The 19,913-nt window shown below is 35.5% G+C and overlaps 1 protein-coding gene across 1 annotated transcript; it reads right to left on the reverse strand.

Annotated features, from left to right (window-relative positions):
* Nucleotides 1-569: 569 nt before the first annotated feature.
* Nucleotides 570-19,847, reverse strand: LOC101741510 (uncharacterized). The gene is made up of 8 exons (XM_012689377.4): nucleotides 19,153-19,847; nucleotides 14,832-15,074; nucleotides 13,893-14,090; nucleotides 8,559-13,371; nucleotides 7,884-8,007; nucleotides 3,736-3,914; nucleotides 2,723-2,839; nucleotides 570-2,246 (listed from the first exon to the last, which is right to left on the reverse strand). Exons 1-8 carry the CDS (start codon nucleotides 19,330-19,332, stop codon nucleotides 2,101-2,103), a joined length of 6,000 nt encoding a protein of 1,999 aa, XP_012544831.3. The 5' UTR covers nucleotides 19,333-19,847; the 3' UTR covers nucleotides 570-2,100.
* Between the last annotated feature and the right edge of the window lie 66 nt (nucleotides 19,848-19,913).

Here is a 19,913-nt window from a genome sequence, read left to right on the forward strand (position 1 = left end):
CGGGGCGGTGGTACCTACCCGTGCGGACTCAAAAGAGGTCCTACCACCAGTAATTACGCAAATTATAATTTTGCGGGTTTGATTTTTATTACACGATATTATTCCTTCACCGTGGAAGTCAATCGTGAACAATTGTTAAGTACGTATTTCATTAGAAAAATTGGTACCCGCCTGCGGGATTCGAACACCGTTGCATCGCTATATACAAATGCACCAGACGTCTTATCCTTTAGGCCAACCTCTTCCTCTACCTCTTCCTCTATATCCTTCCGCATTCATAGTTAACATTCTCTTACCAACCTCATTTTCATTTCGTCTCATCACATGTCCATACCATCCGAAACGCGCACTTCTCAGCTTCTTGGTCACAGGTGCCACTTTCAGACTTCCTCTAACACATTCATTCCGTATTCTATCCATTCTCGTTAATCCACACATTCATCGCAACATTCGCATCTCTGCTGCATGCAATCGCCTTTCATCCGATTTCGATCGATGTACGTCAAATATAAGCCAGGAAATTTAAATTAAAAACAAAATATATAATAACATATACACAGAAAACAACATTTAGTTCAATTTATTTATTTCATAACAAAATTAAAAACGTTTAAAATAAACATAGATTCATAAACATTTCTTTAAAATTAGTACAGATTGTACACGATGTACAGGAGTTATCTGGTTATTAAACATATATAATAAAGCGAACGAACAAATATTATTTACATGATTTACACACAAATATTTTAAATGTCATTTTTTTTAAATACGTCTTTGACACTACACAATCGAATTCATTTCAAAAAGTGAGAAGATATCCAATTTTCGCAACTTATAACTCGAATCCATAACCCCAAAACGACGAGTAAGGTTTAGGTCCTAAACGTTTTCTTTCTTCTTCTATATCGTTCCCTTACTGCTGAGGATCGCGACTACATGTGACGTTCCTCCACTGTGTTCGATCATGGGTGGCACGTACCGCATGGTACAGACTACCACTTAGTGCAGGCAGGGGCTCCTAGACTTATTTTGTCTACTGCCCACATTGAAAATAAATTATTTTTTACTTATAAACCACTGGTAGCGAGAGCTCAATCGGTGTTTAAGAGTCCTCCTAGGTGAAATTACAAATCGCCCCCCAAAGCCCCCCAACGCCCCCCTTTAAGTCAATCAAGATAGTTATTGTTATACTATGCAGATAAGATGTTTTTCTTTACCTATGCGGAAGGCATATGTATCGACTACGGTATTATTATTTTTTAGACTAGAAAAAAGATGTTTACGAACTTGGATATCCGGCCCTTTGGTTTTTCTGTCAACGATTATTTATTTCGTATACATAAAACATTTAAAACGGAATTTAATAAGGCACTTTCTCAATATTTCTCATTAGGGTTACGTGTTCCAGTTAAAAACTCATTTTTATTTAGTACGTAAACGAAATTCAACTAGGATATTTTTGGCATAACTAGAAATATTGCTTTAAAAATTTAGTAGCGAAATACTTATTTGAATGGTATATAAAATTTAGTGTTGTAATTGTTTATCAATTCACAAATTTTAGTAACATAAAATGATTTTTTACCGAAGCAAATCTTAATTAATTTTAATTTTCTAAATAATCAGATCTTATATTATTTATTTATATAATTTCATAGTTAATCCTTACTTAATTAATTATTCACAATAAGGCAGCGAAATTTCCATTTTCAGCTTAGAAATCATGTTATATTTTATAATCATAAAGAAATATAATGTATGCGACTGTGAAAGTTAGCTTCCCCTACCAAACGTATTTTAACAGATGAACAATGACGTCATCGTTTTAACATATACTTTGCTCTGTTTCTAACTTTTTTTACCCTTACTAGTAATTTTATAAAATTTTTGAAAAACACCTTTTAATTTTATTTTCGTTTATATATTAATAAACATTTTCAAAATTAATATTAATAATAAGTAGTCAATTGAGTGATGCATTATATTCGTTTTATTAAGGAGAAGCCATAATACGTATAAACCCGATAAAGATAAATAAAGGGTTATGTGATACTTTTTTATAGTACACATTGCAGTATTTAGTTAGGTACGAAGGCACTACACGACAGAACTGCTGGCCATCTTATTGACGCCGCAGGTTCCGTCACCGCGGTACACCCGATAGTATCCCTGTTCCCCCCACGACTTCCCCCACGAATTCTTTATCGTCCAATACGGAAGGTGCTTGTGGAACAGAGGGTAGTCTGCAAAAAAGTCAAATCATAGACATCATTAGATATGTTTCGGTACATCGTCGTCGTGTAACTCGTAACGAGTGATGCTACTGTCGGGACGTACATCCCGTGGACAGATAAAAAAAAATCTAACGACACATGTACATACAACTCATATACAAGAATGACTACCACGACTTAGGAATAAATAACATCATGTAATAAAAATCATAGAAAGCAAAAACACAATTTATGCATAATTACTATATAATTACATAATTGGGACACAGACCTCAAGTCTCAAAGTTAGTGACGACATTCATGTTAGGCTATGTCTATGAGACGTTTTCAAATTGAAATCATATATTGCAATATTCTTTTCTCGAATGTCAAAAATTCCCAGCAACAGTTCCCAAAAAAAAGTAACAGTGAGGTATTATGACGAGACCAGTTGAAATTTAGACCTAATGTGAGCGGGCTGACTTCATATAATAATAATAACTAACCTTTAGCTCCGTATCCAACGATTAAAACACCATGATCCAAATTCGTGGGATTACACAGCATCTTCCAAGGATGGGATATCCCGCCCATGTAGAACTGCATGGCGTTCGCGTTGATGCCTGCACATTATAAAAAATACGTGACACGCAATTGATTCAATAACAATATCGTATATTTAGGATTTCTGGAATTATTGAAATATTATTTCTTAATTAGCTCTCATAATAAAACATGACTCAGTTATGATACAAACAAACAACCTTGCGGTTTTGTGGTCCGACTAGCTTCCTTGTTTTAGATGATTTTCTTAATTAGCCGCAACTGTATTAAATAAACGCTTTATTCCGGTATGAGGATTGATTTATAAATATAGTTCTAATTAAGCTGTTACCGAGGTCTGGCTACATGAATTCCACTACAGACTTTCAGACGTGAGGTCGAAATTTCATTTACTCTCAGATACTGGTCATAGAGGAAGCCATTATAAGGGACGTTGTGAACCCGGATGGACAGATACCACAACCCTGCCTACGTTTTTCGTGAAGCAGTAATGATGCATTCCGGTCTAAAGGGTGGGGCAACCGTTCTACTATAGAATTGAGACTTAGAACGCATTCCTCAAAGCGGATAATGCCATTTACATTGTTAATGCAGTAATCACTTAGTACTAGGTTAGGCGTTGCACAATAAAAAAAACGCTTCATATCCCACCGATACTAATTAAAGAAAATCGATATTTTTTTAACGCTACTTTTAAATAATCATAATCATCAATTACAATCAATCAGCGGTAGGCAGCGGCTTGGCTCTGCCCCTGGCATTGCTGAAGTTCATGGGCGACGGTAACCACTCACCATCAGGTGGGCCGTGTGCTCATCTGCCTACAAGGGCAATAAAAAAAAACTACAATGAATTCGGAGGCGCATATAGATTGCGTAAAAATAATTATAACATTTCATGGACACGATTTAATTTATATTTTATTCATTCAAATTTAGAGATCATTTTACAATACCGATCGATATGGGTCCGTGGTTCACGAGCCATTTCGCCATGTCCGTTTCGTTTGAGGTTATGTTAACTGCACCACTGATCTGCACTCTGGCTATGCTCTTGTTGAACACGCACTTGTCGTCTTCGCCTTCGTATGGATAGTCCGTCTCTAGTTCTAAGCCGCCTAATTGTTCTATCGCTCTGAAGGAATACAAAAAAACCATTCGTCGTTATGTCCATACGAACATTATAATACATGAAGCAGCAGTTGTCAAAACTGTTTAAAAAAAAAAAGAAATTAGCTAAGACGCCAGAATATCTGTTAGATTCTAGGAAAGACGAATTCGAAGTTACCGAAAATGAATCTATTCCTACGAGAGATAAAAGACTATAACACACATTAAAAACAAAAGTAAGCACAGTTAGGCAATCCAGACGCTTAGTAACAGAAATCGAAATAATTACTTCAGCACGCCGCGTAGGACACCGGTGACCTACATGGCAGTCAAAGGGTTAATAATCTTGATGAACACTTAGGATATCCTGATAAATTATATGACCCAAGAAACGTCCGATATATCAGCTATAATAAGTACAAAATTGCATTAACTGGGTATTGATTTTTTGTACTTTGTGAACAAGAGAGAGCAACTCCTTAATCCAGAAAAAGGCAACATACATAAATAAATGGCATAGCAACATGAGCACTCACAGCCTATATATAAGGTACAAATTTGTTTTGAATTAGTTCAGTTCCATCCAAAAATCATGAAATAAGTTTTAAAGAAAAATGGACGGTAGTTAGCAAATTATACAAATATTCGAAAGATCAGAAATAATATGATTTCAATAAGCAACATAAGATTAAATCGTAAAAGGAGGTTTAAATAATTCCATGAAGAATAAGGCACTAGTCAATTTAATTCCATAATAAATGTGTATCTTAATGACAATATCAATACGAGAATGAATTTCTCTGTTATGTGATAGAGGACTGAAGGACTGATGACTGAAATAAAACAATATACCGCATTTAACGTATGAACCCACACCGGCAAACAAAAGGGCACGAAAGCGAACACGAATAGACAAACAAATTTTTATAACGTTTATCAGACGATGAATAATTTATGGAACGTAAACAGTCAAACTCTGTTTGTTACAAACATGAATGGTTTGATTCGTATATTTACAAAATATTATAACGTATTCATTGTTTATGAATTTTATAAATTATTCAGGAAATAACTTTTGTCATTGCACCATTTGTATGTTATTTATTGTCTGTCAATCCTGTTATTGTTGTAAACAAACACAACATCCTGTTATTTAATTACATTAGAATATTTTGACACATTAATTCAATTAAGAATTTCATAAATAAAAATAATATATTAAAGATTAAAGCAATTGAATCTTTAATATAATTTTATTTATTTATATAACGTGTATTACTTTCGTTTGATTCGCCTGTTTGGTAAATACTTCCTCCAAAGCAGTAATTCGTCCCTGTAGGATAACCATCTGTCTAGACTTCAACTTCGAAGTAGAAAACGATATTCACATTTTGATCTCCATGGGCTCTGTTATAGTCCGAGATCCGACTGCAGGATTAGTGCGCTCATTGGTTATTTGCTAAAAACCAAATTTTTATGTATATTTATAATTAGGAGAGTATATATCTACCAAGTTGCCTATCAAAATTTGGCCGCTAGTATTTTTAATTAAATTATTGTTAATTGCTTTTTGGTAAAAAATTTCGTTCACCTGTTTTTTAAATAAAATATCGTCTACATCACGGCAATTTACATAATGATTTTAAAAAATCACGGTTGCCATTGCGCACCTGGCCGCACCTCTTCGCAGCCAGGTGTAAACAGGTATGATTTCGATACTTTTTTACGTTCATAACGTATATTTATTAATTATATATCAAATTGAAGCTAATTTTTTTCTATTAATTATCACATATGGTTACCTAATTAAATCTGGCCGCAAATAAGGGTTGCTGGCTGTTAAAGATGATAAATATTTAAGGTAGGGTGAAAGAGAGTTAACGCGTAACATCATTTGTCAGACGAGGATAGCGATTGCTGGCCGTGCGACGGTTTTGCGTTGAATGTTAGTGTTCTCAACCACCGGGAAGTAACAGAGAGTTAATAAATACTCATTGCTTTTTTCGTTACACAAAAAACACGACTTCATCTTTATCAATTTTATTTTACGTTAATTAATTTAATACTTTTTAGATGCACAAATAAAACAACAATGTAAATATAAAACGTTTATTACGAACTCCAAAACAGCGTGGTTTTTATGTTAGAATAAAAATGCCGCATCTGTTCAGTTGAGGACACTAACATTCGACGCATGCGCAATGGCTTAAAATTTAATTAGGCAACCATATATGATAATTAATAGAAAAAAATTAGCTTCAATTTGATATATAATTAATAAATATACGTTATGAACGTAAAAAAGTATCGAAATCATACCTGTTTACACCTGGCTGCGAAGAGGTGCGGCCAGGTGCTCAATGGCAACCGTGATTTTTTAAAATCATTATGTAAATTGCCGTGATGTAGACGATATTTTATTTAAAAAACAAGTGAACGAAATTTTTTCCCAAAAAGCAATAAAAAATAATTTAATTAAAAATATTAGCGGCCAAATTTTGATAGGCAACTTGGTAGATATACCTAGTCAGGTCATAAGTATTGTCACACAGTAAAAACTTTTCTTTAGAATGCTGGCCACAAAAAAGTTTATTGAATTCGAATTTCGAATTGTTCATGAAAATAAAAATGTATACTTTTAGAATTTTACTCATTTTTAAATATGGAGTGGACGCTTAAAGAAGACCGTGTTGCAGTTATTGCGTTGCATCGTTGCAGTTACGCGCTAATTCAAATTTTTAACATACTGAAAAATTTGAATATAACCAAAAGATTCGTTTATCGTACCATCAAACGATACAATGAAGACTCTAGTGTAGATGACAGGTCAAGATGTGGTCGTCCTCGGTCTGTTAGGACTCCAGCAGTGATAAAAGCTGTGAAGGCGCGAATTCAAAGAAATCCCAAACGTAAGCAGAAACTGTTGGCCCTTCAGATGGGGTTAAGCAGAACCACGGTGAAAAGGGTGTTAAATGAAGACTTAGGGCTTCGGGCATATTGAAGAAAAACAGGACATCGTTTGAATGCTCGTCTAATGGACCTGAGACTGAAGAGATGCCGCGCTTTGTTGAAGCGGCACGCGGGAAAAAAATATCGGGAAATTCTTTTTTCGGATGAAAAAATTTTTACCGTAGAAGAGAGCTACAACAAACAAAATGATAAGGTGTACGCACACAGTAGTGAAGAAGCGAGCAACCGTATTCCGCGTGTCCAACGAGATCATTTTCCATCCTCGCTCATGGTATGGTTGGGAGTTTCTTATTGGGGCTTAACAGAGGTACATTTTTGTGAGAAAGGTGTAAAAACGAATGCAGTTGTGTATCAAAATACAGTCCTGACGAACCTTGTGGAACCTGTTTCTCATACCATGTTCAATAACAGGCACTGGGTATTCCAACAAGATTCGGCGCCAGCTCATAGAGCGAAGAGCACACAAGACTGGCTGGCGGCGCGTGAAATCGACTTCATCCGGCACGAAGACTGGCCCTCCTCCAGTCCAGATTTGAATCCGTTAGATTACAAGATATGGCAACACTTGGAGGAAAAGGCGTGCTCAAAGCCTCATCCCAATTTGGAGTCACTCAAGACATCCTTGATTAAGGCAGCCGCCGATATTGACATGGACCTCGTTCGTGCTGCGATAGACGACTGGAAGCGCAGATTGAAGGCCTGTATTCAAAATCACGGAAGTCATTTTGAATAAACTTTAGTGTCATAAGAATCTATGTTTTGTTAAGTTCATTTTGGTATATGAATGGTTACATAATGAATAAACTTGTTTCAATTATTTTACATTAAACATGTGACAGAATTTATGACCTGACTAGGTATATTCTCCTAATTATAAATATACATAAAAATTTAGTTTTTAGCAAATAACCGATGAGCGCACTAATCCCGCAGTCGGATCTTAGACTATTAGCCATTCCTTACCAAGCAGGTTTCGACTGCACCAGTTAAAGAACCTAAAATCCTATATTTGCAAAGTACCTACCTGTACGCATTATCAGGTAGACCCCCGTTACATCCTTCGTCAAGTTTATCACAGTCCACCAGCTCTTGCTCAGAGAGTGACAGCAGCTGTCCAGTCTTCAACTTATATTGACCCTCGACATTACCTAAGGGAAATTATAATTTGTTTTTTAAATATCACGCCTTATGACCAAGAGCTAAGATTGATTTCGGTTTACTGGTGGCAGGACGTCTTGTGAGGCCGCACGGGTAAGTACCACCGCCCTGCCTATTTCTGCCATGAAGCAATTATGCGTTTCGGTTCAAGTAGTGGGACAGCCGTTGTAACTATACTGAGACCTTAGAACTCATATCGCAAGGTGGGTGGTGGCATTTACGTTGTAGATGTCTATGGGCTCTGGTAACCACTTAACCTGGTCTTAATAAGTACTTCCAACTACTCCCCAAATTAGAATCATGTATACTATGCAGATATGTACGGAACGGTAGGGCATGTTTTTGCGGCGAAACAACCATATTCTGGTTTGAAGGGTACAATAGCTGTTATGGCAATACTATGGATACTTTTATCTCGTGTCTCAACGTTGGTAGAGTAAATCGCTGTTTGGGGTCTATGTTGTTGAATTATTTAGTTTAAAATGACTGTAATCAGCATTATTTATTACAGAGAGGAAAATTCGATTAATTTCCTACTCACCAGTAACGCTAAAGGCCCAGCAGCTTCCGCACATACCCTGGTCTTTAACATCGGTGACTGCGTCATAATCGCGCCAATCGAATTTATCGGGGATTTCAATCTTCGGGATTTCTGCCTGCCTCATTGGAATCTGATTGGTATCTCGCAAACTAGGTTTCAAGCCAAGATATTTCTTTCCAAACTCTTCATAGGACAAATCGGCGAATTGCGTTATTCCATATACGGCGGTACCGCGTTCGTGTGTATTCAATTCGTGAATTTTTCTTACGTTGCCCTTAAAAATTTCGAATCTCCTACGCATTTCGGCGGCATCGTCTATGTAATTCGGTTTGTGTGTCGCCAAAAAATCATAAAACAAATGTTCAGCTTGTATGTGGTGGTACAGATCAATTGTTGCGCTTTCTTGATAATCGCATGTCACTCTGAAGTTAGGTGGATGATTTGTCCAGGGTCGCATCCAAACGTTCACGCGGCAAAATTTATTCAAGCTCTCGTCACTAATATGTTTACAATCCGATCGATTCGTCAAAGCTGTACAATTCGTCAGGCCGACTTCAACTTTCATTCTGTAATGTATACCGGCGACCACTTGTTTTTCTAGCGTGAATATTCTTAAAATCTTTTGTTTCCTCGGATTCGGGTATCGGGCCTCGATGTGTTTTAGTGCTTCATTAGCTAGCTGCAACGCCATTTCTGCACTTTCGAATTCAACATGCGCTTCTAATGGTGTTTCATCGTCTTCGCAACTAACGTCGATATTCTTTCCGTTCGCAGCCCATAACCTTTCGAATACTTTAGAAACGCAATGTCTCCTGGGTAGGTGTTCCAAAAACTGACAAGTCATGACGTCATCGACCCACTCATACTTTAGACACGACGTGTAACCGACATCGAAGTCTATAGTAGTCACTTTTCCTGTTGTTATCTTAGTCGAAAATGAATTTATTTGAATTACCCTTTGTTTATACCTATGAACGGATGCCATTTCCAGTTTATCCAAGGATTGTTTTACTAATTCCCGAATTTCTAAATCATTCGCGGAAACATTTGCCGAGTTTAAGGACACCGATCTTTTTTGGCGCGTTGCCGGTTCTACGCACTGGACATTGATTTGATAGATATCTTTTGTATTTGGAACGAACCATACAAAAGAAGTGCACGGTTTCGATGATTTGCTACCGTCCAAGAAGCATTGAAGAGGACTGTTTTCAATATCTACCTCCTTAGTGCAGTTCGTTGATCCAATCAGAAATGAAAGTTTAATAGGTACATCTGAGTCAAGACTGGGAACTAGATAAGGTGTTCCTAAATGGATTAACTTATATTTTTGGTCTGGATTCTTTTCGAGTTCTTTAATAGAGCTTTTAATTAATCTTCGTATAGATATCCCCGAGACAGTTTCGAATTCGTTGTCATCGTCACAGATCACAGAAACCGACTGAACGACTAATTCATCATCAGGCGAAGGCCAAAGTCTTCCATAGCATAACTTGTGATCCAGCGCCTCAATTTCTTCGCAGCCTCCGAGTTCATTCTCGTCGGCGTGACGCAAACAGAAAGTTGGTGCAACTTCAATATACATTTGAACTATATTTCTACCCATCTGTTTGCCATACTTTATTGCGTGTACAGTTATCAGTTTGTATAGATTATTTGTGTCTGATACTTGATTTAAATATTGATTTGCACGTTCGGCATAATAATTTCGTAATTCTTCATCTATGTAATCACCATCGTCCAATGTTTGTCTTTTCACTTTCTTCTTTGCTTCGGTACGTTGGTTACAGGTAATTGTGGTTGTTTTTTTTCCTAACCAAGGTCGACTCCATATTCTAGCATGACACTGAAGAATGCTACTTCCGTCTTTCTGCTCGCAAAAACTAGGATCCTGAACTGCTGTTGAACACGAAGTCGGTACAGCGCTAAAATGAATGTTATAAATTTTTCCTGACACCGTTTGAGTAGATACACGATTAACATCTATAACTTTATGGATAAAATCATTTTTTTCTAAACGTGCATATTCATGCAATGATTCTTGTGCTAAAACTTTGAATTCCTTATCAGAAGGGTCTTCTTCATGTTTACCACCTATTAATGACTTTCGCAAATTCAGTCGCTTCTTACTTGTGAACTTGTTAATATGAAATTTAGTGTAATTCAGATCAGAATCTGTTATTCCAACTGGTACGTTTCTTTTCGATCTTTCATTACTTTGTTTACAATCCACCTCTATGCTTGTTTTCTTCAGCCATGGTTGTTCCCAAATTTTTGAATGGCATTGATAATGAGACTCCTCGCCTGTTGGAGCAGCCACGAAGTCAAGTTGTGTTACAGTTCCAGAAACAACTTGAGTGGTAACTTTATTTAGACGTACTACAATGTGGGGCTTTGTATTGCCACTTTCTTTCAAGAACTGATTCAATGATTGCTGAGCCAGTTTCTTATAGTGAGGTTTGGTTACGTCAGACTCTGTCATTCCACCTGGTACGTTTCTTTTCGATCTTTCGTTACTTTGTTTACAATCCACCTCTATGCTTGTTTTCTTCAGCCATGGTTGTTCCCAAATTTTAGAATGGCATTGATAATAAGACTCCTCGCCTGTTGGAGCAGCCACGAAGTCAAGTCGTGTCAAAGTTCCAGAAACAACTTGAGTGGTAACTTTATTTAGACGTACTACAATGTGGGGCTTTGTATTGCCACTTTCTTTCAAGAACTGATTCAATGATTGCTGAGCCAGTTCCTTATAGTGAGGGTCTGTTAGATCAGACTCTTTTATTCCGCCTAATACGTTTCTTTTAGATCTTTCGTTACTTTGTTTACAATTCACCTCTATGTCTGTTTTCTTCAGCCATGGTCGTTCCCAAATTTCAGAATGGCATTGATAACGAGACTCCTCGCCTGTCGGAGCAGCCACGAAGTCAAGTCGTATTAAAGTTCCAGAAACAACTTGAGTGGTCACTTTATTTAGACGTACTACAGTGTGGGGCTTTGTAGTTCCATTTTTTTGCAAGAACTGTCTCAGTGATTCCTCTGCCAACAACTTATACTTTTGATCGTGTGCATCTTGCAACTGTAGACCACCGACAAAATCTAAGGAGTTATTGGTACGTAAATCGGTACTCTCATTTACGGAAGGAGTATCGTCACATGATACTTTTATTTGTGTTCCGTCTTCTATCCAAGTTCGATCCCATATTTGTGCCTTACAGTTTCTTAACGGTTCATCTTCTAAAACATTACAAGTGTTTATGTCAACTTTTACATCATTTCTGCAAGAAGTATAAGCCACTGTAAATATTATTTCTGTTAATAATCCTGCATTGATTTGAGTTGATACAGAATTCACATCCACTATCTTTTGTTTGTTATTTCTATTAGATTTAACATCTAAGTACATTAAACTCTCTTGCAGCATTTCAGAAACTTTATAATCATCAATTTCAAAAGTTTTTCTAATATTCGAACGTGTGAATGAGCTTTCGACAGGCCTTTCCAAGCATGTGAAAGAGACATCCTTATCTTTCAACCAAAGCTTTTCGAATACAACAACGTCGCACACTTTGGATCCGAGATCCTCCACTGTTGTGCAGTTCTGTCTTAATGATATGGGCGTATTTTGGCTACAGTTTAAACGATCCAGGACCACTAAAAATTTTGTTAATATTCCCGAAGTTTTTTGCACATTTGCATCAATTATTTTGGATACTTTCATTGCATTTTTTTCATTAGATTCTTTTTCAATTTTCTTTAACGAAACTCTTACCATCATTTGTAATATTGGGTCGTTAGGCGGAACAGTTCTTATTGTATTAAATATGCTGCTATCGGGTTCTTTGTAACAAAAAGCTGTCAGTACATGAGGATTTTTCGAATCCGTACTGTCAAGAATACCATTGCAAACTTTGAATTTGTTATCTCTCAACTCACAATTATTTTTATCGCAGGGGATAATCACTCGAGCTTGAATATATAAAAAGCGTTGAAAATTTACATCCTCTTCTTCAGCTTGAATGATCTCTTGTAAAACTCTATTTTTTATTTCCAAATCAATTTCGTTTAAGTAATCTATCATTGCTTGGGCAGAATTGTACAATTCCATACCATTTTGTAGACTTTCTTTTAATTTGCGATATTTTTGAGCTACAGAAAATACGTCTAGCTCGTCATCGAAACTTCTTCTTGACCTCGAATAGACTTCTTCGTCACGATTCAAATTAAACCCAGCAAACTCGAAAAAATTTATGAGATCATCAATTGCTTTCTTTTTATCATTTGTCAAACCGGTTTGTTCTTTCTGATCAAATTGGCGAATCACATTTTGTTGACCTTGGGTGGACTTATCTTTAAAAACAACCTCTTCAGTCAAGCCATCGGCTCTTGTAGTAATCAATACTTGCTCTGTACTACTGACAACTGTATATTCATCGTGAGGTATAATTTGTTCTTCTAAGCCCTTAATTTGATCAACAGTTAGGGATTTTTCTTGGTTTTGTTGTGTTTGAACATCGTTTGCGTGCACTGGTTTGATAATGTCATCCCCAGCCTCATCTTTTTTGTCAGTATTAATAATCTCATTATTTTGTCCAAAATTCTCATCCAGTATATCACCATTGTCACCAAATAACCATTGATCAGTGCAATTGTTCGATAAAATAGATCTGTATTTAACACCACTAGGTAATCTAAGCCATGGTTTCTCGAGTATAGAAATCCGACATGGTGTAACCACTTGGCAATCTTCCGATTGATTTTCAGTGCATGTATTGTTATTTACTAAGAGTGTTAAAATATATCTTACACCGTTAACCACCTGTAAACGGATAAATTATATATTATATTACTTAAAATTAGATCATAGGCATATTATTCATTACTAATCAATTTTAGAATACGTGTATACATAGCCTTTTTATTGCTTTCACCTAGACGCATGAAGTCGCAGTCTAATTTATATTGTATAACGGCTGCCCCACCCTACAAATCGGATTGCATGACTGCTTCGCAGCAAAAAATAGGCGATATAGTGGTATCTATCTACTTGTCCATGCAAATTTATGCAAATTTATAAATTCTTTAGATTTGATTTGTTATTAATCGATGTTATTCTTTTGTTTATAGACTTGACAGCTATATTAACTAAGCTATTCTTTAATACCAAAAATGATGTACAAATTGGTCTGCCAGGTCATTCGTATTGTCTTAATAACTAAAAAAACGGAAAAACAAAACATTTAAAATTATTTATGTTAAGTCAATGAAATCTAAACACCGTCATATTATACTATCGATAAGTGTACAGACACGTCTAAGCGATTCAGTTTAAATATTTACCTGTACTTGTCTTTCTACATCGACGACAGAGATTAGACTATATTTTGCAGTATCGTCGTGTCTATCAAGATGATGAACTGCTAACGAAGCCAGTTCTTGAACACCTGCTGCGTCTACATCGACACGTGTGGAACATCCTATGCAAGGACTGAAGCCATCTTTCCTTGGTGCCGCGATTAACTGTTCAGTTGGCGAAACCTAAAATAGAACACCACACGTCTAATTTGCTATTTACACCCATTGCGAGGAGACCATATTCAAATGCTTTGTATAATTAGTCTTGTATATACATATGTATTTAATAAATTTTTTGTACAGTGAATACGTATGGTATTTTGTATGTTGAAGCCAGAATACCCCATAGGTTACTGGCAGTTGAATAAGTAGGCAAAAAAAAAACCTTCGAAGGCAAAAGATCATAGGGCCAACCTGATCACCATTCGATTAGCACTGTTATGCGTAAAACCAAACACTCCTCACTGTAAGACCAATGAGGGGAAGATGGTTTACGGTACCCTTCAGCAGTGTTTCGAGAGACAAGAATACTTAAGATATTAATTTTATATTTTTCAACGCTTTACTCACTTTTACGACGCCCTTGGTATTATCAATGGGCACGCGGTCAAAGTCCCGCTTATACTCCAGCTGACCTAGCCTTCAAGCCAGCAATAAGGCGTCGGGTCAGACAGATACACGATGATAGTACGTATCCGTGAAGGTTTACAATAATAGGATTTTTTAATTTATCCCAGTTTTGACTTTTATTGTTTCATACATGTACTAACTAATCCATACGTGAATATATTATAGGTAGATATTTATTTCGTTAAATTGTAACATGCCATAGTCGCATCACTCGATGCGAATACACTTTAAGTCATACAAGCAAAGCCACTGGGATTCTAAAAAAACATTGTAAATAATTCATGATTAACTTACTGTATTAAATTCATTTTCATTATCGAAATGTATGGGATTCTGTTCAGTTATTTCTGTGGTCTCTTGCTGAACACTAACTCCCTGTTGATCAGGTAGCTCCTGACAGTGAATTTCATTCAGGACAACCACACCCTGCTCTTGTGAATCCTGTACTGTGCTACTACACCTTAAGTACTTGATTGACTCATGATTATGAATATCAGCAACTTGCAAGTTGACTACTATTTTACTAGAGGTCTCATCCTGAAAAATAATAATTAGCTCATGTGGGGAGATAAATCATCAAATCAAATCAATCATGACCCATCTAAGATGTAACTATAATAGTTATCTTATTATTATTACCCTTAGCTGGACACAGCCTAAATCACATTAAACTGACAAATAATGTTTAATACTAATGTGACTTGCAAACAAATATAACTAGTCAGGTCATAAGTATTGTCACACAGTAAAAACTTTTCTTTTAGAATGCTGGCTACAAAAAAGTTTATTGAATTCGAATTTCGAATTGTTCATGAAAATAAAAATGTATACTTTTAGAATTTTACTCATTTTTAAATATGGAGTGGACGCTTAAAGAAGACCATGTTGCAGTTATTGCGTTCCATCGTTGCGGTTACGCGCCAATTCAAATTTTTAACATACTGAAAAATTTGAATATAACCAAAATATTCGTTTATCGTACCATCAAACGATACAATGAAGACTCTAGTGTAGATGACAGGTCAAGAAGTGGTCGCCCTCGGTCTGTTAGGACTCCAGCAGTGATAAAAGCTGTGAAGGCGCGAATTCAAAGAAATCCCAAACGTAAGCATAAACTGTTGGCCCTTCAGATGGGGTTAAGCAGAACCACGGTGAAAAGGGTATTAAATGAAGACTTAGGGCTTCGGGCATATCGAAGAAAAACAGGACATCGTTTGAATGCTCGTCTAAAGGACCTGAGACTGAAGAGATGCCGCGCTTTGTTGAAGCGGTACGCGGGAAAAAAATATCGGGAAATTCTTTTTTCGGATGAAAAATTTTTTAACGTGAGATTTTTTTGTGATTTTTTGTGATTTTTTTAACGAAGAGAGCTACAACAAACAAAATGATAAGGTGTACGCACACAGTAGTGAAGAAGCGAGCAACCGTATTCCGCGTGTCCAACGAGGTCATTTTCCATCCTCGCTCATGGTATGGTTGGGAGTTTCTTATTGGGGCTTAACAGAGGTACATTTTTGTGAGAAAGGTGTAAAAATTAATGCAGTTGTGTATCAAAATACAGTCCTGACGAACCTAGTGGAACCTGTTTCTCATACCATGTTCAATAACAGGCACTGGGTATTCCAACAAGATTCGGCGCCAGCTCATAGAGCGAAGAGCACACAAGACTGGCTGGCGGCGCGTGAAATCGACTTCATCCGGCACGAAGACTGGCCCTCCTCCAGTCCAGATTTGAATCCGTTAGATTACAAGATATGGCAACACTTGGAGGAAAAGGCGTGCTCAAAGCCTCATCCCAATTTGGAGTCACTCAAGACATCCTTGATTAAGGCAGCCGCCGATATTGACATGGACCTCGTTCGTGCTGCGATAGACGACTGGCCGCGCAGATTGAAGGCCTGTATTCAAAATCACGGAGGTCATTTTGAATAAACTTTAGTGTCATAAGAATCTATGTTTTGTTAAGTTCATTTTGGTATATGAATGGTTACATAATGAATAAACTTGTTTCAATTATTTTACATTAAACATGTGACAGAATTTATGACCTGACTAGGTATTGTGATGTGTTTCATTTTGAGTACTAATACAAAGAACAGAATAATTGCATACTTGAAACACTACCAAATAATTACTTATTTAATACCATTGTTATATATAATGTTTGCCAAAAATATCAAAAACATTATTATATACAGTATATAGGTATTTGCACAACAGAGCCCGAAAAAGACATCATAGAGGATCAATTTAATTCAAGTTGAAAACATGATTTTGGAATTTATTTGTGAATGCTGTACCATGTAGACTACACAGCAGTGATGTGAGTTGACCAAATTTAAGCACGTCCATAAGGTAGTAACCGTATGCTGGAGCAGTCTTTCTTGATGCAAAAAGACCCTTCAATGTGATAAAATATAATATCATAAAAAAAATCAGTTGTGTGGAATCAATGAGTACAATAGGATATATTTATAAAAGCTCTAATGTATGTTTGTTTACATTTAAGCATTTAGAAGTACGTAATTTTAATCTTTAGTTTGGGATAGTACATCGAATTATAGTTTGAGGTCAAATGACTATCTGTGATATGTTCTCAATCTTTTTTTAGGTCAAGGAATCTCAGTACCCTTGAGATTTTTTCAAAGTTATTCAGTAGATCTCTAAGATCTCAGAATCTAGAGACAATAAGAGTATGCACCATAAACAGTTTGCCTCCACATCTTCCTATGAGCAGATGAGATTTTTGTACCTTAAATTAAGATTTTTGCTTCTCCTATAACCCAGATGAAGCAGTTACATTTCCACACCTTCACACTCTTTATGGAGTCAAAAAGTAAGACAAGTCTTGTCAGGGTGAGAAACCTTGATTCAAACCAATTCTCAGATTTATATTTTTCCAAATTTGTTGTGATTCAAATATATATTTTTGGGTAAGATTTAGAAAGGTTACATTTATGTATTCCATAGTGTCATTAATTTCAATTTTTTTATAAAGCTTGAAATCGCAGTAAAGTTACTACTTAGTCATTATAAATACTTCAAATCTTTTATAGTTCAAATTGATAGCCTGAGGCTGATGATAACCTTTTAGATAAGAACATACTACAAACTTTTATTATTTAATTAATGATAAACATAAATCTAAGTATAACAGACAAATGAGTGAGTTATATGTAACTTATGACGACGCTTGCAGCTGAAAGTAAGTATTGAACTTTTTGACAAAGCATGTTGCTGATAACTCTATTTCTATAATCTGACGAAGCATGTTGCGGATAATAACATGTACTTTTAGGTTAGGAATATTGTGTTCTTTTTTTTATAATAAATAAAGTTAACTTAAAAAAAAATGAGAGACATGAAGTTAAGCGATTAACAAAGGCATTTATTTGCCTTACAACAAGACAATTGCTTTACAGCAGAAATAGAATTTATAGTAGTGTGACTGTGGGTGTACAGCATGTCTTACTACCAGTAGCAAAGTAGTTTCTTAAATAAGCATCTATGGGCTTAGGACTCATCAAATTCAGTAGTATAACTAATAAGGATACTATTACTATCTATGAATGATGGAGACATAAATGGCCAGAAATATTGTTAGAATAAAAAAAATACATTGAAATTTAGAAACTATCATTCTCATGTGAACATTCATTTTAACAACAATCTTGTGTCATATTTATTTGCCAGGCTTATTTGGCAGTTACAGTGAACTGAGATGTATTGTTAAAAAGATCAACAATTGAAACAAAAATTCAGAATAAAAGAGTTTATCATTAAGATATTAAAGCATTCCATAAAATTAGTAGTGGCATAGATGAGAAAGAATGCCATAGGGAAAGTGGATGGCCATAAATTAAGGATTTTATTAATGCCAATAAAGTATTTTATTAATCAATTTCATTATTTTTTTATGTCTAGACTAATGCATATCGCAGTAATAAATGGTTTATATAAAAGACGAACAGTAATGTGTTAATTGGAACAATATTTTTAACAAGACACTAACCAATAACTGAAAGAGGTCAGGGTTGTATACATGTGTACCTTTAATATTAATAACCAGCCATTAAGAGAATGCAATTTGTTTTCATTTGCCTACTGGAAGAGATTTCAACATGAAAGAAGTAGTGCCCTTGTACTCTGTATCCTTATTGTCGTGTTTTTTCTAACAGCTGTGTGTACAAAATATATTAAATAAATAAATAAAATAAAATTAGCACAATTTTGCAACATTTACTTTAAAATCACTTCAAAGTACATCTTGAAATTAATCATGATTTTAGTTTATTGTCTTATTAGGCAAATGTGAATCAGACCCACTTATTAGAAAATCGTTGCCAAAGCTTATTGATATCAGAAATATAGATGCACAGCCCTACTGCCGCAGCACTGTCTACCGTAGCACTGTCTACCGTAATATACTTGATTGTCCATTATCAGCCCATTTTTCTCTTAAGACTCTTAATTATTTACACAACTGTGGCTGGTTTTTAGCTCGTTCCTGTCTCTCCGGATGTAGAAACAATGAATCATTAGACATTGCAATAAAGATGATCTCATTCAGAACATTATTTTAACATGTCAAAAACAATAAAAAGCAGATACTCACGATTTCTTCAAAATTCTGCAGAACGCCTACTTCGGTTTTATAAACCTGATTAGGTAAATCATTGTAGTAATTTATAAAGCCATGTAACAGTTTTTGCCGTCGTTCAAGGCTTACATCGCACGAGCAATTATAAATTACAATTATTTGAAAAATCAACAAATATGCACTCTTTATAGACATTATGAATTTACACAACCATTTCGTTACATAAATTCTACATTAATAATATATCGGGCGACGGGCTATCTGCAATTTCGCACACAAATAGCCTCATATATAAACATTCAGTGACTGATTAAAAATATCTACTTGTCATTAATTTGTAAACAAAAGTTTTGAAAGGAAAACAGAAATTGCCCTACGTCATAAGAAGTACAGAGTGGTATTCAGGAGCAGCCGCTTATTGTAAAATATTTACCTAAAGTGAGTACCTATTTTAAAGCCAGATCGATTTTTTAACCAGGCCGTTAAGCTGCTAAAATATTCGTCCGAATGTTAGTTTCTATCTAATTAAGTAAACTAGAGGTCCCGCAGTAGTCGAAATTCGACTATAATTAATTGGAATTGTAAGTTTGTACACTATTATGATTGTATTTTATACTTCTTAATCACAAATTTCGCCAAGACTATACAGTATAAAAAATATTAACAAAGACAAACTATATAATCTCAATTTGACAACGGACGTCAAGAACAAAAGTTTGTTACTAGATAGTATGCATGCGTGTATGCGTCAAATACATGATATGTAGTGTGTGTAA

Source organism: Bombyx mori, chromosome 25 (assembly GCF_030269925.1).
Source record: "Bombyx mori chromosome 25, ASM3026992v2".
In the NCBI taxonomy this organism is placed as follows: domain Eukaryota; kingdom Metazoa; phylum Arthropoda; class Insecta; order Lepidoptera; family Bombycidae; genus Bombyx; species Bombyx mori.

What these genes read in the sequence shown, in the direction of transcription:
- LOC101741510 (XM_012689377.4), bottom strand. Translation starts at nt 19,332, where the DNA reads ATGTCTATAAAGAGTGCATATTTGTTGATTTTTCAAATAATTGTAATT. An exon ending in TGCAGAATTTTGAAGAAATC is followed by an intron (nt 15,075 to 19,152) that starts GTGAGTATCTGC and finishes ATTATTTTTCAG; the next exon opens with GATGAGACCTCTAGTAAAAT. An exon ending in ATGTAGAAAGACAAGTACAG is followed by an intron (nt 13,372 to 13,892) that starts GTAAATATTTAA and finishes ATCCGTTTACAG; the next exon opens with GTGGTTAACGGTGTAAGATA.